This window comes from Poecilia reticulata, linkage group LG9, assembly GCF_000633615.1.
Source record: "Poecilia reticulata strain Guanapo linkage group LG9, Guppy_female_1.0+MT, whole genome shotgun sequence".
NCBI lineage: Eukaryota > Metazoa > Chordata > Actinopteri > Cyprinodontiformes > Poeciliidae > Poecilia > Poecilia reticulata.
In genome coordinates this window covers 27,236,126-27,262,993 of record NC_024339.1, presented here as the reverse complement: position 1 = coordinate 27,262,993, position 26,868 = coordinate 27,236,126, and the positions used below count along the sequence as shown (strand labels likewise).

Below are 26,868 nucleotides of genomic sequence, written 5' to 3'. Positions count from 1 at the left end.
GGGTGCGCAGGGTCTAACAGTTTACATAATTATTTCAGTTTGCATTTAATATGTCATAGACCTGTGTTGCAGAACATCATTAAATATCAAGGTCAGTGGTGAGGTTATCCCACTTGCTACAAGGTTGTCTGCAGTCTGCATCATGCATGTGTTAGGTTTGATTAGTTGTGTTAAGGTTTACTGCTGCAAGAATCAAACGAACCTTTTTGCAAGCACACCATTTCCAAACATTTGTTCTGTACATCCACCTGTTCCCATCTTCCAGGTCCTTCCTGCTGCTGCGTGATGAAATGTACAGGTTCCCCGAGGTCAGCGTTAAAGCTCCAGCTTTTAGTGATAATGTGACAATAATTCCTTTCTAGACTGAAGTGAAACGAAATGAGATCGGTTTTGTCCATTACTATCGCTATCAATGATAATAGTAACTATTATAATAACTATAGTTATAATGTCATTATCGACTTAATGACATTAAGTCGTGGTAACGACTTATGATTTTTATTTTTATTGTCCCGTGTCACTAGTAATGCGACTTGAACAGCCCAACAGGAAGTTGTTGTTGTTTTGACCAATCAGAGGGAAAGACCGGAGCTAGAAAAAAGGTGCGCTTCCCCAGCAGCCTGGAGCCACGTTAGCCCAGTCAGAAACCTGGAGCTGGTCAGCAATCCACAACTTGCTGCGGACGCGTATAGGCAGTGTTTTGTTGTTGTTTTTTTAGCATGAGACAAAACCGCTAACGAACTGGCTAACACTATGTGTTGAAGACACCAGTGGAGATGTGTTATAGGCTACACTGGCTACCAAGGACCTACCTGGCTGCCCAGTCTATCGACTGACAGCTGTCACCTAGCTGCTTAGCTCGGGAGCTAGCTAGGTGAGCTAACGGCTAACTGGGGATTCTTTTTTAGGCTAGCAGCCAGCCGGTGTTGGTGTCGTTTCAGCCAGAAAACAATGACTTCTTGAACATTTGACTCCGCCTGTTGGCCAAACCATGAGTTAGCAGAGGCTCTTCAGACAACAGTGTTTGGCATTATTTCAAGCTAGTTCAACTATTTTTTTTAGCTGCAAGGTAGCTTACTGCTATCATTCAGTTATTAAAAAGCTACTGCAGGAGGAAAACACCGGTTCCTCGGTGGATTAGGACCTACTATAACTTGCTGCCGCCATTGTTTTCGACTCTGAACTATTTTTTGGACTTCGGCCTACTCTCGATAGCATCTGGGTGAAATGAAGAAATTTTTTGACTCTCGTCGGGACTTTGCGGGCTCTGGGCCTGGTTCGGGAGCTGGTGGAGGAGGCACTGGTTCTGGCGGCGGTGGGAGCTTTATTGGACGGGTCTTCAGCATCGGAAGATATCAAGTGACTGTCGAGGAAATTGTTGCAGAAGGTGAATTACGTGTCACTTAGCTGCTGTTGATTCATTATCTGAAATGGGAAAGTGAGGTATTGGCACAAGACAACTTTATCGTTCAGAAATTGATTTGGTTGCAATCCTGCTCTTTTTTTTTTTTTAGAGGTCAAAACTGTTGACTCGGGTACTTTTGCCTGAATAGTCCTACTTACAAGTAAACAGTAGCAATAATTTAAATTTAGATAATTTTCTAAATTGTACTTAAGAACTGAGAGTAACAGGACCTAAGGGAATTTTCAGCGAGGTTCTAAAATATATGACCAAGTTTTTCAGTGATATTTACAAATTCAGACTTTCTTGATGCTCATAGTCATTCTAACATTGTCTGTCTACTAAAACATCACTGGGAACCACTGTTGAACAGCTGAGATGTAGTATTTCTAAGTGAATAATGGTATTAAAAAAATTACTTGCAAATTATATGTTAATCTTAAGCATGGGATGGTTAACAAATCTTTGAAAGGTATGCCAGGTTGTTCCATGGTTGTATGTCTTTGCAATGAGAATTTACCATGCTTTGTTAGCTAAGAGGGCCTGTGACTAAATAATAAATGAAAAAAGACTGATTAATTTATCAGTACTCTCCTGTAGAAAGGCCCCATATGTTTGGACACCGTTTGGTTTTATAACCTTTGCTTTTAACAGACAGTGTCGAAAGCAAAGGTTTTAATACAAAGATTTTTCTTTGTATTAACTAAATATTTTTCAGTCACAAAATTTTGCCCTTATGCTCATTCATTTCTGTTAAATCTGTTACACATGGTAACATTAATATACCTGCATCCACCTGTTAGTGTTTCAAGTCAGTACAGTTGTTCACGCTCAGTTGATCTTTGGGGCCATTTTTGGCATTTCTTCGTCATGTTGTTTGTAAACTGTATAGTAGTTGAAGGGCCATGTGATTTGCATCATCCCAAACCCCAGATTGTAGTCACTGGAAAGCCATACTATTGGTGACAAGATGTAATTGATAACTTCGAGATGTGTAATCAGGGCCTTGAAAGACATTGCAACTGCAGATACATAATTGTTGTCTAGATTAGTTGTCCTTTTCACACATTTACATGGATTTGCTGGCGCACCTGTGCAGGAGATTGAATGGTATTATCCTGACAATCGGTTACGTCAGGAGGCAGCAGCTATTTGTAGATGTACTTAGTCATTTAGTCACACAGTCTACTGTAAACATAGACCTTTGCTACATGTTGCTTAAGAGGGCTTTGCAATCCTTCTAATTTCCAACATGCAAGTCAGGTTGGACGGCCAAGACAGCAGGGGTTACGATGTCATTACTCTTAACCTCTCTCACACATTGTCAGTAAATACTGGAGCTGCACAAAATAGTGCAAGTAGATTAACATGACATTATCAGCCTTTATTAATATTGCAAGAGATTATTTGTCCCCATCTGCACACTGCCAGTCAGCTGGTTGACAGAGGCATCCTACACTTTTCATTTGCTTAGGAAAATGACAAAAAAATACTTATTTGTGCTGTGAGCACCATGTCTGGGATTTTATGTTACCTGTTAGGACAGATAACCCAACTAATTTGTGAAACGAATTAATTTGAAGTCTGAATAAAATCAAAATAACCAAAATAACTTTATAATGCAGATACCACTATCTGCATTATAATGCTATCTGCATATAGGCCCAGGCCTATGATTACGTTTAGTGTGCTCAGTTTATAATAATTTCTCTTTTTGATGTTTGTACTCTGTGTAAATTTTCTGCATCTTTTTTGTTAAATGTCCAGTTACTGAAATCAGACCAATCACAGTCAGGTTGTTCCTCAAAACTAAACCATGCAAAGTGGTGCTATTAAAAGGTTGCTAAAATTGTTCTTGCTTTCTACTCTCGCAATTTCTGTAACGGTACAGATGGCTGAATTGTAGCTTCATGCTGTGCTAATCAAACATGAGGCCGCCTGGTCACGTGGAAGAATCTTTGGCTTTGCGATGCCAGACGGATGAGTCAGTGTTGGGCATGGCTCTACCACAAACTGTGTGAAGGAAAAATTATTCTGAAGCTCTGAAGTCACAACAAATGTATACGATTTATCATTAATGCTGCAGTGCTGTCTTAGACTTGAATTGCATTGTCTTAAGATTGAACTGGAGAGCTAAAATAGCCATACTTAAGTGAAAGCTGAAGACTTAAATAAATGACACCAATCAGGCATAACATAAAGGCCACTGGCAAGATGAAGTGAATAACGTCAATTATCTTTTCATCATTGCAATAACCTGGATGCCCTTTGAATCGAGCATCTGTTAGACGGGCTGAACAAACACTTCTGATCCACTTCTGCTTTACTGCTCACAACATTCCTTTTTCTTTAGGCGGTTTAAGTGCTTTTTCATGCTCTTTTATGCACTTTTTATCTGTATTTGTTAAGGGATGTAATGTGAGAATGTTTGTTGAGCCCTTGTCGAGGATTAATTTCTGTCACCAACTGGACATATCGTAAAAGTTTTCTACATGACGGCCTGCTGCTGCTAACATTGTAGGACCAACTGGAAGGGATCTAGAGGAGTCTCAATGGGTCAGGGCTGTTTTAGCAGGAAAAAGAGTCAATGTTATACCAGATGAGTCTGTTCTTGTTTTTCGCTTTTGCTTTTTGCTCCAACTGGCTTTCAGTGATTAGCTGTGCAAGACTTCGAGGAATATTTTTGTTTCTTCATCCTTCTAAGATAATGTATTTAGAAAGCTGAGCTCAGGATTTCTCAGAAGGATGGCTGCTGTTCTTCTTGAGTTTAATGACATACTGACAATTTGCACAGAACATTTAATTGCCCAACTGCAAAATCAAGACCAGCTTTGAGGAGATTTAATCAGTCTATGCTTTAAATCTCTAGTATAAAACTTGGCACAGGAGACGATGGTTTCCTGTGTCCAACTTTTTTTTTTTTTTTAAGACTGATCAGGGGCATAAAAAGTTTCTTTCCAAGAAATTTCTTTATTGAGTTGTGCCAAAACTGACACCCACATTTTAAGCAAGAAAGTCAAGAACTTCAAAGCAAGTACTTCCTTAGTTGGGGTTATTGGATAATGAACCATTTACTAAAGTAGACATGCGTCTGCTCGGAACAGCTGGAGGAATACCAGAGAAAGTGCGACATCATTTTTGTTTGTGCTGTTCTGCACGAAGTCGGGCTTAATATGGTGCTCTGCAGCGTCAACATGATGAACTGTTATGTGTCCAGACAGACACAAAACCTCATCCAGTGCATCCAAAATGTGACTGAAATGCACTTTACTTGCAGGTTTGTTACAAACTAATATTGTGAGAGGCTACATTTTATTATTATTATTTTTCTAAACTGTGTGATATTTGATCAATCACACTTTGATCAAATATTTCTTTGCCTTTTAATTTACGATTGTTTCCAGCAGCAGCATTTATCAGCGAAACGTTTGTTGCTACACTGGACTTTACCGGTGTTCACACGGGTTTCATAAATCAGAAGTGGAATGTTTTGTGCCCAAGTCTTCACCAGTTTTTGATCAGTGAGAGTCAGCAAGCTACGGACACAAATGTGTCTCTGAATCAACTATCTTACCTGCTCACCCAATTTGCATCATGACTGGCATGAAAACCAAAGACGTTGATTGCATTTTGATCTTCTTCCCTTTTTTTTTTTACAGGAGGTTTTGCGATTGTGTTTCTGGTGAGAACTCACCAAGGGCAACGTTGTGCTCTAAAAAGAATGTATGTCAACAACGAACATGATCTCAGGATCTGCAAACTTGAGATACAAATTATGGTGAGTAAAAACAAGCAACTGCGAAAGGGACTAGGCTGCTTTCAGCATTTGGGTCCACTGAGGTTTTGAAATAGGTTACTGTCGTTGCTTAGATGTAATTGGTGGAGCACCCTAGGTCTGAATTGCTCAGTACACAAAATGTACACCAAACTTTTGATGATTTCTAAGCTTATCTGTTTGTCCAGTACCAAACTTTGAGGCCTTTGCCGCTTGGGGAAAAATACACAGTTCCTGCAGCCACACCCAGCATGACTAATGGTGGATGGTAATCAGGATTATTTCTGGTTTTTGGACAGCTAAATGAGCTATTTAGGTGAAAATGATAAAAGCTACTAAAAGTATATTTGTCATTTTTGTTTTTTGTGTGCATGTGCTTTTTTTCGCCCACAGAGAGACCTGGTAGGCAACAAAAACATAGTTGGTTTCCTGGACTCCAGTATAGCAGCTGTGGGAGCCGGAGATGTGTGGGAAGTCTTGATCTTAATGGACTTCTGCCGAGGTAAATCTACCCAACCTGCATCACTTTCTGCTTCTTTTTAACTCGAAGCTCAATTTCCTCCAGAGGCTCCGGCTATCTGATAGCAGCCACATCAACAAAGCTTTACATTCACCCAGTGCTTAACTGCTGTTTTCCTTAAAAAAACGTAGATATTTACATGTGGTTTTTAAAACACAGAGGAGCAAAGTTTAGAGTGTTTGGTAACACTTGATTTCAAGGGGTGTCCATAAGACTGACATGACACTGTCATAAACATGACATAACATCTGTCATGAACATGAAGGAGTCTTTATGAATGTTTATGACAGTTGTCATGAAGTGTCTGATTTTGTAAATAATGACAATTTAATGCAAAGTTGGCACTTTTAATGGACTTTTAATGCAACTTTTAGAGCAACTTTGCATTAAAAGTGTCATCATTTACCGAATGACACTTCATGACAACTGTCATAAACATTCATAAAGACTTCTTTATGTTCATGACAGGTGTTGTGTCAGTCTTATGCACACCCCTTCAAATAAAGTGTTAGTTTTCTTTTTTATCTGTTCAACAAAGATCTAATACCATCTGTAGCAGAAGATGTGGAACAAAGTTAGTGTAATAACTAATGAAAAGATTTGCCCTACATTTGAACAAAAAGTTATTACAAACTTCAAAGATGTGACAAAATGAGAAATGCAAGCTATTTCATAAGATGTGTATTTATAGTGACCAGAAAGGTAATGTGTGCGCGTGTTTATTTCCATTTATGCAGCAAAGCTCTCATTGGGCTCTTATTTATTTTGTAGGTGGGCAGGTGGTTAACCTGATGAACCAGCGATTACAGACCGGCTTCAGTGAAACTGAGGTGCTGAGGATCTTTTGTGACACATGTGAGGCCGTCGCTCGGCTTCATCAGTGCAAAACTCCCATCATCCATCGAGACCTCAAGGCAAGCTTGACTAATTCTTTTGTATGCCTTTGCTACTTGCCGCTAGCTCTTTGTTAGCTGCACTAATTGCTTAAAGTTCTTTGTCTCATTTCTGAAATAATTTCATTGGTTTTTTTTCTCCACATGAAGGTGGAAAATATTCTCCTGCATGATCAGGGGCACTATGTGCTCTGTGATTTTGGAAGTGCCACAAATCATTTCCAAAACCCACAGACTGAAGGGGTTGCAGTCATAGAAGAGGAAATAAAAAAGTATCTATCTTACAAAGTTCAATAAATACCTTCTGTCTGCTTTACCGGAGTCCAAAAGCCAATTTTTGTGGGTTTTTTCACCCCTTAGATACACCACCCTGTCGTACCGTGCTCCAGAGATGGTCAACCTTTATGGTGACAAAATCATCACAACAAAAGCAGATATTTGGGTAAGAATTAAATTTTTTTTTATTATTATTACTTTGAAGGAAATTAACTGCGAGTTTGTTTTTCTTTTCAGTAGACACCATAAAATATGTCTGGCCAATATTAATATTCAGGTTTTTCTTAGCACTGACCTAACAATTTTGACAATTTCAAGTATTTCTTCTCTTTATTGCAAAAACTTTAATACATAAACATCAAAGAAGAAAAAAAGTTAATATTTTTGATTGAGATAGAGGTTATGAATAAAACAGAAAACTAATTTTAAAAAAATTGGGCTGATTCATGTCTTAGGTTAAACTTTGCTGCATCTCTAGTAAAATGTCTTGTTTTTTCAGGCTTTGGGTTGTCTGCTCTATAAGGTCTGCTTCTTTACGCTTCCCTTTGGTGAGAGCCAAGTGGCTATCTGTGACGGTAGCTTCACTATCCCAGACAATTCTCGTTACTCCCAGGAAATGCATTGTCTCATCAGTAAGTAACCTCATGTTTCACCCTGATAAATTATGTCCGAAACTCCTCAAATGTGTGTGAATATTCGTGTGCCTTACTAAAAATGAGTGTCGCATGTTTGTGAACATCTCAGGATACATGCTGGAACCCGATCCTGACAAGAGACCAGATATTTACCAAGTGTCCTACTTTGCCTTCAAACTGGCCCGGCAGGAGTGTCCTGTCCCAAATCTGCACGTAAGTCAGCATTACAGGAGTATGAAGTGAAAGATGAATCGCTTTATAACTTTGCTTGTCTTTCTCTAATAATTTTTATTAAGCTCAAATAATGAATAGTATTGATTGAGCCTGGCAAGTAATAACAAATAACACGCAACCATGTCATAATGCAGCTGTTATTGTCTGGTGGCTTTGTCATATTGGCTTTAATTGTGTCCTTGAGTGCCAGAAAGGCGCCTTTGAAATAAAATGTATTATTATTATTATTATTATTAATTGTCTTTTATTATCTTTCTTTTACAGAATTCCCCAATTCCTTCAAAACTTCCTGAGCCTATCCGAGCCAGTGAAGCAGTGGCCAAAAAGAGTCAAACCAAAGCCAGGTGAGTGGGAGACAAAATAAAATACTTTGAATTATTATGGTGAACCTTTTGGAGCTCTGTGTACTTTTTTTCTAAAATGTGTCTTCCTTACTTGAATTCTCACAACAGATGTGATCCACTTGTAATTGATTTAAGTTGTTTATATTTCAGCTTTTGTTGAGTTGTAGTGATGCAATCGGCACAATCAGTTGTGTCTGTGTGCAGCACACTGAAAGGCTTTTACAAATACCTTTATATGAAGCTGCACAGTGTGATTATCCTAAAGAAGAATCATGATAGCCCTGCTGATACCTGATTTTTATTTTATTTTTCACTCTTTCTGGATAAGTTTAGTTGCAACTAAAACTATAAAGATTTGCAGCACATCTCTTCTACTTTTCTGTAAGGCAAGAGTTGAGCTCATTATGTTTTTGTTCGACATGTACTGTGAAACGAATCACAAGGTGTTCAAAGGTAGAGACGTGCCAAACCAAGAAAAGAGAAAAGAGTATAAGGAATTTTTTCACTATGTTCCCCTTTTTTTTTTTTTTCATTTTTTCCCCTAGGCTAACAGACCCAGTTCCAACTACAGAAACCTCTATTGCACCTCGACAGCGACCCAAAGCTGGCCAGCCGCAGTCGCAGCCTTTATCAGGCATTCTTCCCATCCAACCAGCTCTCACCCCACGCAAGAGGCCTAATGTGGCGACAGGAACACCACCGGCTTTTGGTACAATCTGCTTTGTTGTATTGCTGGTTAGACTACTATTTAGTAGTGTTAGTCCAAAATGCATCCAACTATGTTGGAGCTGATGTATTAAGAATATTAAGTTTATACAATTGTATTCTTACTTAAAACAGCTCTTTTTGTCATCAGTTTTTTCAACATTGAGAAAAATATAAATACTATTTAAAGAGTTTTTTTGGGAGCACAGCCTGCTTAATTAACATGGACAGGAAGTAGCTGAGCAAAATGTCTCAGTCAAGAAAAATGACCCAGTTGCTTTTTTTTATTATTATTATTATTATTATTATTATTATTAGAGATGTGCCGATCAGGTTTTTTCCTGCCGATACCGATCACCCATGAGGGCTGATCACCGATATCGATCACATCATTATTATTATTTTTTTTATAATAAACACTACTGGTTACATTATGTGGAAAAAGGAACCATGAATTCACCTTAATTTAGACAAAAACTTGTTTTTAATAACTTTTTCCAAGAAGAAAACTAAACAATACAGGCATTCTGCAAATTGTCCTGCTATCGGTAATACTATCTTTAACAGACTGATAACATATTAAGGCTCTGAAGAGGCTAAATAATGCAAAGAGCCAAAATAAAACCTCTTAACATTGCCAAAAAAATTCAAGTATTAAGCTTAACATTCAACGGCAAATACAGGTTCCATTACAATAAACAATCCAGAGTTACTGAATGAAAACTTCCTGATAGCATGACGGCTAGCTGATTACTGCTAGTTCTGATTGGCTGTTTCTGACTGAGTGGAGTAATTATGCAGAGCAGGGAGGAGGCAGAGAGTTCGATTATTTTTTTAGAGATTATCTGTCTCATGTTAGGACAGCGAAAGTTTTAATAAGTATGTAAAATGTATTTTTAAGTTAGATGCTGCAGCTTTAAGCAGAGGTTCGGTGTGAGAGTCACTACCAGGTGGAGCAGAAGCAGCGCTCCGTCTGTCAAATATTACCACCTGTAGCGTGTAGCAGCTGTTCAACAGCGAGAACAGAACCACATCGCAGCTCGAAGACTTAAATAATTTTGCGGGTTATTTGTTTAGCTTTCTGACCGTCATGCTAATCCGGGTGAGTGTTTGTAGCTGTGCGCTGCTTTACCTGCTATCTGATCCTCCATATGTCTTTTTTTACTGCAGTGAGTCTCGATGTAGCCAAACTCCGTCAAGTATGGCATTGTTTTTATGTCGTATTGGCTTCGTTGTGTTGATGCATTTTGACGTGCTTCAATTTTCCGCTGCAACACGCAAACTTCCCCTTTCACTCAGTGCATTATAGTTCCACATCGCTTAGGATTTGTTGCTGCGCGTTTGCATGTGTGAAGGAAAGAGGAGACCAGCTGCACAGGCAGGCTGCAAAATGAGATGCAGGTGATCGGTATCGGCAACAGGAGCCAATGATCGACGATCACCGATCATGCACTTTTTCACGAAAATCGGCCGATTATGATCGGTGACCGATCGATCGACAAGCCTCTAATTATTATTATTTTATTTATTTTTTTTTTTTGTTTTTGTCCCTACCAGCAGTTGGAATCAATGCCACAGCTGCTGTTCAACCTGCACAGCAAGCTCCAGCTGTACAGGCTGCTCATCAACTAACGCAGACGAGCAACAAGCAGCCGCAGCCTACGACACATCAGCAGGTCCTCATGAAGACACAGCAGGCCTCACCCTTCCTAATCCCTCACAATAACCAGCAGGTAGGAATCCTCCCACTGCTTGAATGAAAAGTCAGTTTGACTGGATCGTTTCCCCTGGAACAACTTTTAATCACAACTGTGTAAATATTACACATTATCTCAGATAAATAATTACCAGCTAAAATGAAGTGTTATCAAAACATCAATATACGCAGTATTAGAATTGCAAAGAGCTGCTTGAACTGAAATAAATGGTAGCCAATTAAATGTTACCATGCCAGTGGTACCTTTGGTAATGCGTGTGGTTTATTGCAGCAGAAAATGTTTCACAAGGGAAATAAGATGCTTCATTGCCAAACATGGATATAGAGAGATGCAGCTTATTGAAAAACCACTTTGGTCAAATGTAAATCATAGATGCATTTTTTTTCCAGTAGCTGGAATTTGCTGTGTCCATATTTTCAGGAACCCTAATTAGAAAGACATTAGCATAATTTATTTGTGTATTTATGTGCTTATCCCAACTCATATCACCATTGTAACATTTATGACATTTTACTCATATCTTGCAGCAGCACGGACTAAATTACTGTCAAAAACAAATGGTATAAGCCTTCATAATATTAAATTAATAATGTTGAGAGAGGATCACTCAAAGTTATTGGTGATTAAAATTATTTCTACCAGTTATGGCATCCTGGCTCGAATGAAACTGGTTTTAATTACACTTAATATTTAAACCCATGGAAACGGAGTGGTCTATTTATATTTCAGTGTGATGTTGTTTAGTTATTAATTTTCAATTTTCCTTCCACGATGTAAAACTAGAATTTCCTTTTGTGTTTTCACAAGTAATGAACAATGGTATGACGGTAAGCCTTTCTCATAATTGGTTGTGTGGTTATTCCAATCGACCACAGAACCTGCAGCACCAACAACAAACACCCTCCCATGCATCTGCTGTGCTGCAGTCCAAAGCTAAACCTGTTTTCCCAGTTTCCACTCTGCATCTTCAGCAGCAGCATGTAGTCCACGAACCAGCCGCAGCTCATCTTGCTCCCATTCCTGAGTCTGCAGTCATTTCTCCTACAGCTGCCCCAGAGGTTGTGGTAACATCTCACTCCTGCTGCTGTTTGCAGCTCTTTGGGTCGGGGCTGATTATTATTATTATGAGGTCATCTCTAACGAATCACATCCCGATTTATTTATTTTTTCTGTTTTCTTCCTCGTCTTAGGCAGTGAATGTTCAGAAATTGAGTGTCAATAAATGTGTTTAAGTCGATGAGAAATTGTATGCTTTCTTTTCTAGCGATTTTCTCAACATGGATTGTCTAATTATAAATCACAAGTTCTCCTGAGTTTACTTTCAGTTAACTTTTTTTCTTCTTTCCATTAATTAATTAACATTCTACTTAATTTTTACAATATTATACCTTGTTTTTCAATTCATAAATGCACATAGTTTTTTCTGATCAGATTTTTGTAATGCATTTATAGGTGAAAAAACTGAGCAAAACAAAGAGTGATGTGACGATAAATTCGAAGACAAAACAAATGAAAGTAAAATGTACAAATGTTTGACAAACAATTATTTTCCCACATGTGGCTTTTTTGTCTATCTGTTCATTTAATTAACTGAAAGTAAGCAACTTCTTCTTCTCCCCAGAAGTGATTTAATTTCACAGCATGGTTTCTTTGATTTAACTTATTTCCTCCAATAACACTTGCCTTATTTTTCCTCTAACTGGGTTTTATGTCTGGGGTTGGATTCTGTTTTGCTTTCCAAGTTGATGGTAAACTTTGTGTTGCCTTTTGGAACCTGACCTTCTGTGTCCATTTGCTTCTCATTGCAGACCCCAGGCAGAGAGATGCACAAAGCTGGCTCTTTGACACCTCCTTCGTCACCAAAGATGGCCCCAAAAAGTGGCCACAGACGAATCCTGAGCGATGTCACCCACAGTGCCATCTTTGGAGTCCCAGTCAGCAAATCCACCCAGCTGCTCCAGGCAGCCGCAGCTGAGGCCAGCCTCAACAAGTCCAAGTAAGCAGAATAAGCTCTTTTCAGCAATCCAGGAATAAAGAGTCCTTTTTATAGCGTAGAGCGAGTCTGGGAGGCCAGAGGGAGTTCATTCATACGGCAGAACGCAACAGTAAGATAAATGTCCCTTTTTACATCCAGAAGAATTGGGCTTTAGTAGCACCAGTTAATTCAGTCTTGAAGCTCACTCAGTGAGTGCTGCACACGTAAACACTCTACACCCTCTATTCAGTTTCACTTGGCTTGTTTAGCCTCATGTATTTAAACATGTTTGTGTTCCAGGTCAGCCAGCACCACTCCTTCTGGCTCCCCCTGCTCGTCCCAGCAAAATGTGTATCATCCAGGTGGTGACGCTCCATCGGCGCTCGCTGCACCAAATGCTCAGCCTGGCTGGAACCCCTTTGGAGATGATAATTTCTCCAAGCTAACTGCGGAGGAGCTGCTCAACAAAGACTTTGCAAAGTTATCTGAGTGTAAGTTTTGTGCTGCAGCATGTACATCCACTGGTTGTCATTGATCTAAAACACTGTGTTATTTCTGCACAGCTGCTCAGCCTGGTGAAATAGACCTCACCTCCAGTGAAAGTCTCATTCCAGAGCTCGGGGCTTTTCCAGGTAAAACATTACAGTATTCTTCTCCAAGCTGTCCGATTACTTTATTATATTACCCAAATGTTTTCTTTGATATTTTACTGTGATTGGGTCTGTGTCTCCAGCAGTATTAAGTGGCATTGCCAGAGGTGATGTGTAGCAGCTTTGTTGCTCATATGCTCTGTTGTTTTTTTATGACAGTTAGATATATATACTCCTTATCTAGTTGCACCTTTCAGTCATTTGTTCTCAGTTTTTATTTTTTACTCATGTTTTTTAATATATGGCTCTAGTTCTGCTCACTGTACTGTTTGGTTTATTGTTTCTAAGAGCAAAATCAGAATGTGTCATGTCTCTGATTCCCTCTGACTTTTGGACGTAAATATTGTACAGTGTGTGTAAAGTATTAAGACTGTCAAAACTATTGTTTTTCACAGACTTTGCAGTTCCACCAACATTGGATTGTTGTTGTTTTTTTCTAGACCTAGATTTTGTGTGCTGAAGTTCAAAATGAATTAAATATATGGACTTGAAGTGCTTTTATCTAAAAAATGCACCACGTTTTTGAAAACTGAACAGGTTTTTAATGGAATTATAAGGCTTGGGAAGTTCCTTGGAATACTCAGTGATCACTTTTGCCTTGACTCTGGACACTGTGCTCCATACTAGAAGCACCTGTATCCATCACCAAATTGGGGTTATTGCATGAAGTTGCTCTCAGAGTATGTTTGGATTCCACTTTTTATTTATGGCATTGTTTATGCAAAGTTTTGAGAGACTCTTAAAACGTTCTGCATGGAGCTTAATTAGAGAAGACGATGGCCAATCCTGGTTCTTCTTAGTTCTTCATAACATTCCAGCGTATTGTAAAAGTTTCCACTTCACTGTATTTGCCAAAACGCTTAAACCTCCTTGCTGCCATTTCTTGACGAGCTTTGGTGGCAAAACAATTTTAGTTGGATATTTTTTAGGAGATGGACTCTATTGGGGACTCTGAAGCTTTATTTTAAGTTCTGGGTGATTTGACAAATTGTTTTTATTAACAGGAGCGTCCTTGCCTGCAATGTCCATTTTATGTATATTTATGTATTTTCCTTGGAGGTAAATAGTGACTTAATTCACCACTGCCTGTTAAAAAAAATATTCTGCTGCTCTTATTCCATCAGAATGACAGCATATATGCTAGCTGTGGAATTAGCATTATTAGCTTCTCTGTCTGCTTTAAATCTTTCCCCGGAGCTAATTATAAAGTGATTGAAATTATCCTACCAGGTCATTTTAGATCAAGCCTAAATAAAACATAATGCAAATATTTTTTTCTTTTATTAAATACATTTTCTTTAATTATGTTTTTGATGATCTAATCATTCTACTTAACACAAACTGCCCACACCAAAACAGGAGCAGTGAAGTTTGCACACCGTGCTATCATGTTGACGTAGCTCACAGCCTCACAGTGGCTTCTTGTCCATGTCCATGAATAGACACCTTAGATACAGCTAGATGGCATCTCACATGCAGCTCTGCGCTTTCACTGTTGCATGGCAACGCGCAGGACAAATTCCCTTTTGTTAATTGGATTGCTTTACTGCAGGAAGAGGACTTACCAGAGCCACAAAGAACAAGTGAAAGTTAATTATATTGTCATGTTAAAGTGATGATCCAGCATGTGAGGCTCTCCTTAGATTAACCTTTGAGCAGTAGTCATCTTTGTATGTTTAAACTAATTTGTGCAAGTGCTGTTCAAAGTAATTTTGTCCTATGCAAAGAGGATGTGATTAATCTTTCACACCCTTCATGACTCATCTGTTAGATTCACAGTAACGTTTACTCGGATAGCAGTCACAGTCTTAACATTTGCTGATGAAGTAGTTTTATGGAGCACTTGTTAATATACAAAAATTGGGAAAAAAAACTTTTTATTGTCACATTTTAATTCCCAGCACCTTTATTTTTTACAAATCCAAGATTTGTGTATACCTTTTGATACATTTTGGCCTTTTTCCCTCATAGTCAGGGCAGGAAAAGGTCACATCTGCTGTGTCATTTCCTGAGTCAACACATTCCTTGTGTTAAGGTCTCTTCCACACCCCATTTTGACTCGTAGCACTTTACTTGTAAGTATGAGCAGCAGCCACCGATTGGTGGTTTTGTGCATGGATTGCACCCCACTTCAGTTTGTGTTGTCCTGATAACAGATGTTTCTCCTGATTTAAAACCATTGTATGTGACATGGTAAGCTAACAAATTTTACTGTAGGTTCTTGTAATGATGAAGAGTGTCAGTACTAGGATTCATTTTTTTAATATAAAGGAATCGTGCTAAAACATGTTCTTACAAGGTTTGGAGAAAGAGATTTGGTGCCCTCAATTTTTTAGCATAGCATTATTTAGCCATTTGAATGGACAGCTGCTCTACTAACTGTTGTGTATTGTGTGGCAGTGTTGAGTTGAACTAAATCCATTAAGGAACCATGTAAAAAATATGTATTTGTTTTACTACTGTGCACTAATGTTTCCCCTGCGGTCTAAAAAAGTTTTCAAATAAGACTAATGGATGTCTTAAATATTATTCCATTTTTTTGGAAATCAAAATTTTGTGGCCCTTTGTACTTACTGATTACTCGTACTAACATTTAGATGAATTTACTCACCAAGAATGCACCCGTCCCAAACAGAGCCAGCTGGTTGTTTGTTCTCAGCCGTGCTGTTGATTAGAATAAATGAACCATGCAAGGACACACTGCGACTGCCACATATGGAGACGTAGATGAAATGCTTCCTATTTGCATTTAGTGTTATATCAGCCATATGAGCACAGCTGAGAGCTTCAGTTAAATCAGGAAAAATACTCCTTCTGCAAACTGCACTTTAATGTTCAGCTGTTTTGGATTTGAATTTGATCAAACTGGCTGAGGAGGGATTTCTTCCCATAAAGCCGGAATGGTTTAGCTGGTTGACGGCTGTGGTCCTGATCCAGTCAGGGCCACAGCCAGACAGCATCTCACAACCACCTTATGCCCAAGGATTAAGTTGGTGCCACTGGACTTTAGCTGTTTAGATTTTGCTCTGACTGTAGGTACAGACATGTTTTGTAGGACTGCTATTACTCAGTCATTTGCAGATCTCATATATATTTAGTGGATTGCCATCTTCTCTTCGCTTTGACAGAAGAAGCTAAAAAGACATGGGGCTTTTGTCATACTAATACCCCAGGGAAATGGAAAGTACTGGACAACTAATTGAAAAGCAATTAGACTGAGATCCACTTGAAAAAGTGAAGCATAAATGTAAAAAATGCTTTGCTTACATTTGGATTGTTAAGTTTGCCAATAATTTTGGTAAGCTTGTCTTTTTTTTATTACTTTCTGGAGACGTTTCAGGATAAAATTATGCTCCAGTGATTAAAAGGATTAACTGATTTTATGACTTATAGTACACAATGTGTTGAGGTTGCTGTAACTGAAATGTAAAAAAAAATGTATTGCTTGTCATCTCTTTATCTATAGATGTGTTTCAGTTTGGCATTGCTTTAACAAAGTCTAAAGCAATGTAACATTATAATGGAAAATATTTAAAACTCCAATATGCATCATAACTGGTAACAGACCCATGCATATATCATGTTGCATTAACTTTCCAGCTGGTTTTGAACTTACAGGATATTCCCCACCCCAGCCATGGCCTTTTCTGTCTTTACAGCCGTCTCTGCTGTTTAAACTTTACCTTTAATAACATAAAGTTACCTAATTTTTAAAGTGCAATCAATAATACTTTTATAACAAATTTATACCAGTAATGATTTCTTGGTTAATGTCAAGTTGTCATAGCAAAGACATTTTGAATAATGTCAACTTTGTATTAAAAGTGTAATTTACCGAATGACTCTTTATGACAACAGTCATAAATATTCATGAAGGCTTATTCATGTTCATGACATGTTATGTCATGTTTATGACAGTGTCATGTCAGTATTATTCACCCCCTTCAAATAAAGTGTTACCTCTGTCTCTCACTCATTTAGAGAGTGATACAGAGACTGAAGTCCGCTGAATTTTCTCTGCTACTTCCTGACATTTTACCCTTCTCTGTGGCTCCTTCAGTACTTTTGCAGAAAGTTTTATGCCCTGTTGCAGTCCCCATGCATTTCTTCCAAATTTCACATCTTGGGCTACTGAAACACATTTGAATGTGTTGTTTGCTTTAGTCAAAAAGTCCAATAGTGAGTGGGTTTCAAAGGAAATAAGGCCATCAGTTTGCACCCAACTACATTTATGTTGTCATGTCTATTACTAACAATCATATTTTTTCTGTGTTGGTGTAGCAAAGGCTGAGGTGTGTGTGGATTCCTTGATTCCTGGTTTGGAAGCTCCTCAGCCTCAGTGCCATTCAGGTCAGCCAGAACGTATTGCTGCCAGCATGCCAGGTCAGCATTCTGGACCACAGATTAAAACAAACAAAAAAAAAACAAAACTAACTTGTGAGATTGAATTATCCAAGGCTGATTTTTAGTCAGTATATAAGTTTAGCTAGCCGCTGGGGAAATAATGTTGTTAGCAGTGATGTTTGGCTCTGGACTCTGGGTGCTTTAGTGTGTCATCTTGACATGGAACAAAATTTTAAGTGTGAGTCTCTGAATTAGTTTTTTGTAACGCTATTTTTGGTAGAGATGCACTGAGATATTGGCTCATGATGAGAATCTGACTATTTAGCTTGATCAGTGGGTCTCAGTGAGTCAGAGACTCAAAAATCCAATATTTTTCTGAGCAGAAAACGCATCATATGCAAGTACAAATAGGTCTTGCTGACAGCAACATTCTTGGTGTGGAAGTTGTCACTGGGTTTACTATTTTCAGCATGAGGGATATTCTTAAAAGTGAAGTTACAAGAAACAAAATCAAATAAGCTTTTTTTTCTGCTGATGAGTGCTGACTGGTCATGTAGCAGATTACAGGAAGACTGCAAAGTTACTCTGTTTCATTGCTTAGATTAGTCTACTTCTGTTGCAGACTGAACTTTTAGAAAATGATGATGGCCTTTTGGGCAGTATTCAGACCTGTTTTCTCTTGCGATAAACACAGACTGCTAACCATGCTAATACCTATCAGAAGATGCCAATTCACTTCAGCTGCTAATGCAGCTATTAAATCATTTAGTGACTGCAGGAAGGTTAGAACATGTTTGAATGCTGTTCCTCAAATTGTCCTTGAACAATTGAATCTGCCAAAATCACTAAAAAACGAGGATCAAAACTCAACCTGATTTGTTCATCTTTACTTTTGGGTTATTTATACCTTGTTTCCTCAAATCTAAAATTCAGCATTCAACATTTAGTCAAAGCAAACATGAATACTTTTTGGAACTAATTTCTGCTGTGTTGCTCTATTTTGTTGTGTGAGCTTGCTTTACTAACAGACTGCATCTTCCTTTGCTATTCTAACATGTTTATTTTCCTGTGGTCCTTTGGCTACGCTTCAGATTCTTTCACTAGGGAGGCATCTCTGCTGGGCTGTGATTTGCTAACTCATACTGCTGCTGGAAGCCAGCCTGTCTCAGCACTCCCTTCCTCCTTCTCCTCTGGCCCTCCTGGCTGCGGCTCCGGATCCTGTCTGGAGGATCTGCAACCCAGTCAGGCTGCCGGTAAGCCCTTAGTTTTGCACCTGAGTGTGTGCTGGGTGTGTGAGCCTGTCACTTTAAGTACCTCAGAAAGCAAAGAAAGCAGTAACTTAGGTATGTGTCATAGATAATGGAATGGATAACAACCTCAGGAACCTTGGCTTCTTTGTTGACGCTCTCAAAGCTGTGAAACTTTGATTCTAAGACTGACTCCTAAATCATCTGTCTCTGTTTTTTATTTCCACACACTACTTTTTTCCTGGCTTGTCTTCCCTCTCTGAATTAACCGTTTCCTCCTTCCATTTCTACCTCACTTGTTCTTCCTTCGCCACAGACTCTTTCCTCTTGTCTGGTGGGAAAAAGGGCAATGATGAAGAGTTTGACCCCATTCCTGTGCTCATTCCCAAAAACTCAAATCAAGGTAAGTTTTAAAGAAATTCAGGGATTTCACTCACACCTGGTAAGACAACAAAGATGAATGAGCGGAACCCTAGTTAACTCACTCTAGCTTGTAACAGTGATCGTCAGGGTGTGTTTGTCACATCAAGGCCCCCAACCCACCTCATCAAGCTCTCACCTTACCTCTTTTCTTTCCTTCATCCCGAATGTTAAACTGCCATTGTTTCCCAATTGGAAGGTGTATTGGCTCTGTATAATTCATCTTGAGACTCACTTCATATTAGAGCGGAAAGTCCTTACACTCACCTATGATGATGCAGCTGTATAAACATGACCCCAGCTTATTCTTTGCTTCTTTCTCTCTCTGCCTCTGTTCATACTTTTTTTTCCTTTCTGCTCTGCCATCATTTTCCTTCATCCTCATCCTCATGTCCTTACTCATAATTTTCTTCATACGATCCCCTTTTATTGACTTTTTCTTTTGCTTGTCTTTCAAAACCTCCCTCGGCTCCTCCATTGTCCATCTCTGTCTCCTCTCTTTCTTTCTGGCACGTTTTTCCAGGTGGTCACACTCACAGCAACAGTGGCAGTTCAGAGTCCAGCATCCCCAACTTGGCGCGCTCCCTTCTGCTGGTGGATCAGCTCATCGACCTCTAGAGGGGTGGGAGAGGTCGAAGGGGCAGAATGCAATCCTAAAAAGAAAAAAAAAAAAAAAAATGAAAAGGGTGTTGGAGAGACAGGCACTTACTGTATCAACCTGTTTGAAGTGAGGAAAAGCCAGCATGGATTGGTTCAGTAGAGCCTTTCTGTTTATGTGCCTCCTTGGCCTCAACTCCATCTCTAGCAGCGTGATAAGCTGGTTTCATGCATCTCTGCTGGCCGTTGACATTTCCACGCTGGTAATTTTATTTCTTTCTTTCCTTTTCTGTTCATGGCTGAGCATATCGTCTGCTTCTGTCCTGGCTTCACCATGGTCTTTTTGGGGTTTTCTTTGTTTTTTCATGCTTCCTTGTTCTTGCAATAATGTCCCTCGTTGATTTATTTTTATTATTTTTACACCCATGGTGATTGACTGTCATGGCGTGCACTGCTTGGTCACAGGTCCTTGGTGTTTTTTGTTCGTTATCATGGTTGAATCTCGAAATAACTGTCAGGAACGTTCCTGCGTGTCGAGGTTGGTGAAGAAGTAAAATTGAGAATGATGTAGACCTTTTGATGGAGTCTTTTTAACAAAAGATTTGGACTGGATCAAATAAGATGGGACATTAAGGAACCACTCAATCATTTACTGCTGCATTGAACAAGTTTTTTTGAGCAACACGAAAGGGGATTTGTTTTAGTTAATTTAACCCATTGTGTTCAAACAGACTCAATAGGATTACAGAGCATATAGCCGTAGGAATTTATATCCATTCAGTCCTGTGCTGCTATTCCCATGTGCATCTTTCACATTGAGGTAGATTATAGTGCCTTGCAAAAGTATTTCTATACCTTGAATATGTCAATGTTTTGTTCACATATAAAAACAACTTTCAGTGTATTTTTAGGGGAATTTTATATTATACACCAGTACAAAGTTGTATAATGAAGTAAATTTAAAATTAAATTTGAAATTACTTGACAACTAAGAATTGAGGCACTTAGCATCAGAAGTAACTTGGCTGTTAAATTGAGTCATGGATATCCTGTGAAGGACTCAAATGTTGGAAACATTTTAAAAAATTGATTGATTTGACTTGAACCTTTATGTTTGTTCACTACTTTGTGCTAGTTTATCACATAAAAACCCAACACAATACATAGAAACATGTGGTTTTATTATGTCAGAATGTGGTATAAATGCTTTTCCAATGCACTGTATAAGTAGTTGTATGCAGATTTCTTTGTCTGAATAACATGAAGGGTGTTACAAATGTTAAAACTACAACAATAATGGTTGTGATCTTTTGCTTTTTAAAATGTGAAACGCTTGAACTTTGGCTGACTAGTTTGACACAAAGATATTCTCCTGATCAGCCTTTTTCATAACACAACATGTGTGTATTAATCAAACTGGTGCATTTTCTTTTGTATTTTTACATTTTTTCCAACTCCTATAACACTAATGTGAACAGACGGGGGAACCAAAGTGAAATGAGATTTTATAATCCTGCTGTTGGCGATGTAATGTTCTGCTCTCGGGGTCAGTATGAGTGAGCAGACTTTTTCAGTAATCACCCTTACACTGAAGGAGGTTAAGTGCAGACACCGCCAAGTGTTTGTTTTCTGTGGGACAACAATGATCTACCATGCTCTTAGTCAATTCCCTCTTCCTTACTCGTATTTATATTGGCTAACTTCAGTGCAAAAATATCCTATTGCTCAGTTTCATTTTTTTTAGCCCTTTTGATTTTAGATTGTTTTATTGTATATTATTTAAAGGCATTATATCTGTCATAGTGTGAATAATACTCATAGGGATTTAGTCCAATATGTATGAGCGGTCCCTTCATTTAACATGCTGAACAACTTATTTAGATTAAACACGCATATTAATTAAAGTGTATTTAGATGTGTAAATGATGACCCAGCCTGTTCAGTTTTCCATTATTTATTTCTCTCCATTCATGTCGATCATTCAGCTAGAGTTTTTTGATGTTGATGCACTCGATACATGAAATGGTGTGCTTCTGAGTTGTTTGCCCAGATCATATTTTTAGCACTTTGTTCCCATTGTACCACTGATATGTTACTACCATTGTGACGGCAGATTGTTGTTGTGTTATAAGAGATGTTATGACGGAGTGTTTTCTTCCCGATGTCTCTGGAGCACCTTTGGTTCCTTGTGACTGCCTGTTTTTATTTATCAGATAATGAGAGAGAGTTGAATGGCAGCTGTACAAAAAAAAATGCATTACATTTGATGACAATCATTGCAGTTTATGTTGTTAAATGTAAAAATCCCACCAAGTTCTACATTGAATTATGGATTTTATTTTGTCAAGGAAGTTTAACTGCATTTCTGTACACTGTAAGCTTATTTTCAAGTGTGTTTGACCTTGCATTTAACCTTGAACTGCACATTTCCTTCTGTTTTGCCATCACTGCTACAGTTAACGGTTTATGCATAAATCTCTTTAAGAAATCAAGTTTAATTCCTTTCATTCACAGAAAGTCACATGGTTAAGAATTAGCCGTGGTAATTAACACCTTTGCAATTGTATTATTCAATCATTTTTGATTGATGCAGTTCTATATTATAGTTCTATAATACCTAGAGATGCACTCATCAGAATTTTGAGATTTCTGATTCCCAGTTTTTGTAAAACTTTGACCTCGTAGCAACCAGTACCTAAACAGGTAATTATGATAATGCTAAATAATAAACTGAGCTATTGGAAATGTAATGAAGCAAATAACATTACCAATAATTTTAAGAAGTTATGGCATTATTTACCAGTTAGTAGTATTAAAAGAATCCTCTGTAAATGTAACCACTTTAGCCAGTAATGTAATAATACATAAATACGGCCTCATATTTAAAAAAAATAACACTTTCTGTAGTTTTTGTACATCATAAATGGGTATTGTAATTTTCATGTAGCATATTCAGTCATCAAAGTTATGTAATATAAAGCACTCTACTCTTTATAATTGATTTTGTAAGAGCTCATTTAAGATTTAGTTGTACAAAATCTCAATCTACAGTATTGCTCATATACTTTAAATTCAGATATTTAAATTCATATTTTAGGAATATTACTACATGTCTTAGTGATATTACTAGGTAGAGTGTGCTGGAATTCAGAAAATGATTGCGTGTTTGTTCAGGGTTAGATGAAAAAGGAACAATGAATAATGTGTTCATTTATTCTCTGTATTGAAAAGGACCACATCCTGGTTAATAAGTCATTATTGGTCATATCATTTTGGCAAGTTGCCACCATAATACATTAATTATCTATAAAATTATTGTCCTTGGCCATACATTAGTTGCTTCAAATCTGTCAATGTTTTTTTCATCACATGGTCGCCATATCACATGAGTTTTTACACCTTTATAGTGAATCTTTTTCAAAAGACTAAAAAATCTTTTCCTGGTGCTCTAGAATGCTTTAAAACAGAGGTGTCCAAAAGTACTGCCCAAGGTCAATTTGTGTCCCCTGACTACAATTTAAGAATGTTAGATGTAGCCTGCCACTAAATTTCCAGAGGCTGTTTTTCTTACTCAAAACCAGACCTGACTGCACCCAAATCTGCATTTGATAAGTGTGTTTAAGAAAATAAAAACCTGTCAAAATGCATTTCTTTCAATATTGCAAATGTAAAAATTGTTTCCCTCAAAAATTACTTTATTTGACTAAATTATTACATGTGTAGTAAAATTGTTCAGAATTGTTGTCCAGAAAAAAAGTCCCAAAATTTATGGGGTCTTTAATAATAATAAAAAAAATAGCATCGTTGGGCTGTGTTATGTATCACAGCTCAATAACTTGGACTGTGATCGGTACAAATGCGTTGCATTAGAAAGTAATTGGGAGCATTATAAAATGGAGCATTGACTAATAAAAACAAAACACAAAAGGTGCTTTCCTTTTAATGGCTTCAACTAACATCTCTGCGAGAACTACCAGCTAACACCTTCTGCCAACACCTCTGAGGTAAGACTCGCCTCCCTCCACTAATCTGTCCTAACCTGTCTGTCCCTATTTTCAGCTTATCTGTGACGATTTTCCCCACTTGTTTCCACAGACTTGCTAACTGCATCTAAACTCCTCACATTTTAAATCATTCTTACTAAAATTTCAAAATACTGCTTTATCCTTGACATGGTTTAGAAGGGTTAGATTGAGACCTGCAGCTAAATTGTGGAAACAAGACTTTTGATAGCATAGCTGCTAAACTTGTCTGTCCTATGTGGCTTGTTCCTCCTAGAAGAGTGTATTTTGTAGTCTTGTGCTGGTTCGTCATTGTTCCGTCCTTTTGATCTGTAAGTGACAGATGTGTAGAGAGGGTTTGTTGGTCACAGGTGTGAAGTAACTAAAGGCTGATGGTGTGGTTGACAAAATGTTCGACTTGTTACTTTCTGGTGGTGTTTGTATTATGTAATGTTTTTTTTCTTCTTCTTTTGTGTCTTTGTTGTATAGAAGTACAAGGGGAGAGTAATGGCTACACTGTGCTAGAAGAGGGACAGGAGGTTGAAGAAAATTATCTGAATAATGAAGGCTGTGAGCACTCCAGCGATGAAGACGTGGAGAAGGCGGAATTTAACGAGGAGCAGGAGGGGAGAGCAGTCGAGAGTATCGCTGCTGTTCAAGACTGCAGTGGCTCTAGACCTCTACTGATGGACTCTGAAGACGAAGAAGAGCATGGACCTCTGGTAGCTCACCATTCATCCCTGGCCCCCAACACAGCACCAGCACAACAGCCTGCCGCCTTCTGTCAATTGACGTCAAGCGCCTTTGCTCAGAATAATTCCTGGAATGTAGCAGAGACTGGTGTCACTCCAGATGTCTTTTCCAAAGCCCCCTTCCCGACTTCGCAGGAGGACTCCGCTGATGTTTTTGCCAATGCTCCATTTCAACGTGCCCCTTTTGTAGCTCCGCATCAGCTCGATGTGTTCTCTCAGGCTCCCTTTGGAAAAAGAAAGGAGGTCTTGGCTGCTCTGCCGAAGACCTCGTACCCACAAGCAGCTGGAGGTCAGACTCTAACCTCCGATCAAGGTGTGCTGGGACAGGTAGCTCAGCAACCGTTCCGCCCTCAAGCTCTGGCCAAATATTCCCGACACTTCGAAGGATCCGCAGCTGAGCAGCCGATGGCAGCTCCCGGTTTGAGCAGGCAAGCTGTCGGACCGCTTCAGTCATGGACGTCAGAAGTTAATGCTGTAGACCCGTTCGTATCTGCACCCTTTCACCTCAAAGCACCGCAAGAAAAGCCCTGAACACACACTGAGATAGCAATGTAGCAGAAATTTGCACCCATCAATTATGCAAACTGCAACTGGCTTTACTGCATGCTATCACCAGCGCTGCAGCTGGACTGCAGGCCTTGAACAGATCTCATCCTCAACTTGCTAAAATGAGATCGGGTAGTGCGAGTCCCCGACCCGTCAGTCATCTTTCATCCCAGTGTGCATCTACACGAAAAACAATGTTGGGTCAACCATTTGATTGTTTTCCTGTCTACCTCAGTTACTTATTGTGAGGGAGTTTGTTCAGAAGCTTTTGCAATTTTCTTTCCTGCACATTTAAGATCGACTGTAAAACTGTGATCGATTAGCACCCCATACAGTGGTTGTCTGAGGGAAACTATTCAGCATCATAATTTCACAGAAGCTTAACAGGTAGTTAAAAGCAGATTGCATCATTAGAGAATGTTCAAACCATCTAAATGTCTGTTTTGATGGCCTTTTAATCTTACTTGACTTGTTAATGGATTGGATGCTGGAAATATTTAAAACAGACTTTTCCATTATCATGTTTTAAAATAAAATCTTTTGGCTTTTCATCCAAAATATTTGCTTTTTTTTTTCTCTGTACGCAAAATGTTTGTCGTCACTGTTTGATGGTGAGATGTTTTCCTGTTATGTGTAGCTCTGATTTTATTGCTAAGTAAAGGATAATTCAATAAAGCAGATCACAAAAATCTTTCTGTAGGTTCTCAAAAAAAAGCTAAACATTTTCAACACATTATTCGAGTAGATTCACCTGCTGCATGAAACACGTCTTGCCCATCCTAAAGCTGCTTTCACATTTGATTGCACTTGCTTTCAGCACCAAATACTACCACTGTCTTTGGTGCACAACATCATAATGTAACACTATATGAAATAAATCTATTACTTCCAAAATGTGCACAAACTGACACATGCAAGTCTGTAAAACTGACATGAAAATGTTTGACTGTCTTCAGCACTTAATCTTTGTAATTCCTGCCAGGGATTGTAATAAGTGTTCTGTGAGAGCTTGAATAGTGCCTGATTGATGACGTGTCATTTAATTTATAGCATTCACTGTTTGAAAGTATTTTGTGGTTTTTCTAGTTTATACAATCTTTTACACTAATTGTTTCCCGCCATGGCACTTTTTTGGAAAGGGAATCCATTCTGTTTCAACCCAAAGGTTAACTTGTGTTTCTCTGTTTGAAGTTCTCCCCATACAGTCTCACCCAGCCTAAACACATGAAGATTGCACAAAGTGACTGACACGGAGTCAGGGTTCTGTAAGAATGTGTTCTGTCAGCTGTAAATGAGTTTTGAGTGCTGTTGTACACCTAACCTCTGAAGGAAGAGCAGAAAGTCCTGTTGGACAATAAAGCAAAAGCACTCAGAATACTTGTTATGCTGCACAGCCTGCCTTTAAAAATGTCATAAGCAAAAATATTAAATGAATGTAAATGAAATTTTGCACACGTTGCTTTTCTTTCTATATTTTATGCCTGTTACCAAGTATTTGTTCTAACACGAGTTAAAATTAGTTGTCACTTCCAAAGGCCAACCGTTCAATCTAGAAAGTCCAAAAAATCTCACTATAAATAAACTGGATTTTGAAGGTCTGTAACTACACAACATTGTGAAGACCACTGAACATACCAGAGATGTAAAACGGATCGTTTTAAAGCGATAATCCAAGCTCTGAACATTTCAAAGCACTGAGTTCATCTAAATTAAAGAAAGTATAGCACAGCTGGAAACCAACCAAAACATGTTCCAGGATAATTACATTTATTTTAAATAGTTTAGGAAGCACCTATTCTTTTAGATAAATTTTCAATTTAATTTATAGTTGGGA

General features: G+C 38.4%; 1 protein-coding gene across 6 annotated transcripts; it reads left to right on the top strand.

The window, feature by feature from the left end:
• The first annotated feature begins 588 nt into the window (after nt 1-588).
• Nucleotides 589-26,479, top strand: aak1a (AP2 associated kinase 1a). 6 transcript variants are annotated; one of them, XM_008419042.2, is made up of 19 exons: nt 589-1,387; nt 5,062-5,180; nt 5,571-5,679; nt 6,469-6,611; nt 6,741-6,862; nt 6,951-7,032; nt 7,366-7,498; nt 7,611-7,714; nt 8,000-8,079; nt 8,625-8,788; nt 10,342-10,517; nt 11,378-11,560; nt 12,311-12,498; nt 12,778-12,968; nt 13,041-13,109; nt 17,409-17,510; nt 18,563-18,724; nt 19,035-19,121; nt 19,662-22,618. In XM_008419042.2, the coding sequence occupies exons 1-19, from the start codon at nt 1,228-1,230 to the stop codon at nt 19,754-19,756; spliced, it is 2,469 nt and encodes an 822-aa protein (XP_008417264.1). In that variant the 5' UTR covers nt 589-1,227; the 3' UTR covers nt 19,757-22,618. The 6 variants fall into 6 exon arrangements, with proteins under 6 accessions (XP_008417264.1, XP_008417258.1, XP_008417257.1 ...); XM_008419036.2 differs by lacking the exon at nt 19,662-22,618 and adding an exon at nt 24,226-26,479 and having other exon boundaries at nt 590-1,387; nt 17,409-17,477; XM_008419035.2 differs by lacking the exon at nt 19,662-22,618 and adding an exon at nt 24,226-26,479 and having other exon boundaries at nt 590-1,387.
• Nucleotides 26,480-26,868: the final 389 nt, after the last annotated feature.

What these genes read in the sequence shown, in the direction of transcription:
- aak1a (XM_008419035.2), top strand. Translation starts at nt 1,228, where the DNA reads ATGAAGAAATTTTTTGACTCTCGTCGGGACTTTGCGGGCTCTGGGCCT. An exon ending in CTCCTACAGCTGCCCCAGAG is followed by an intron (nt 11,561 to 12,310) that starts GTTGTGGTAACA and finishes TTCTCATTGCAG; the next exon opens with ACCCCAGGCAGAGAGATGCA. An exon ending in GCAACCCAGTCAGGCTGCCG is followed by an intron (nt 18,725 to 19,034) that starts GTAAGCCCTTAG and finishes CCTTCGCCACAG; the next exon opens with ACTCTTTCCTCTTGTCTGGT.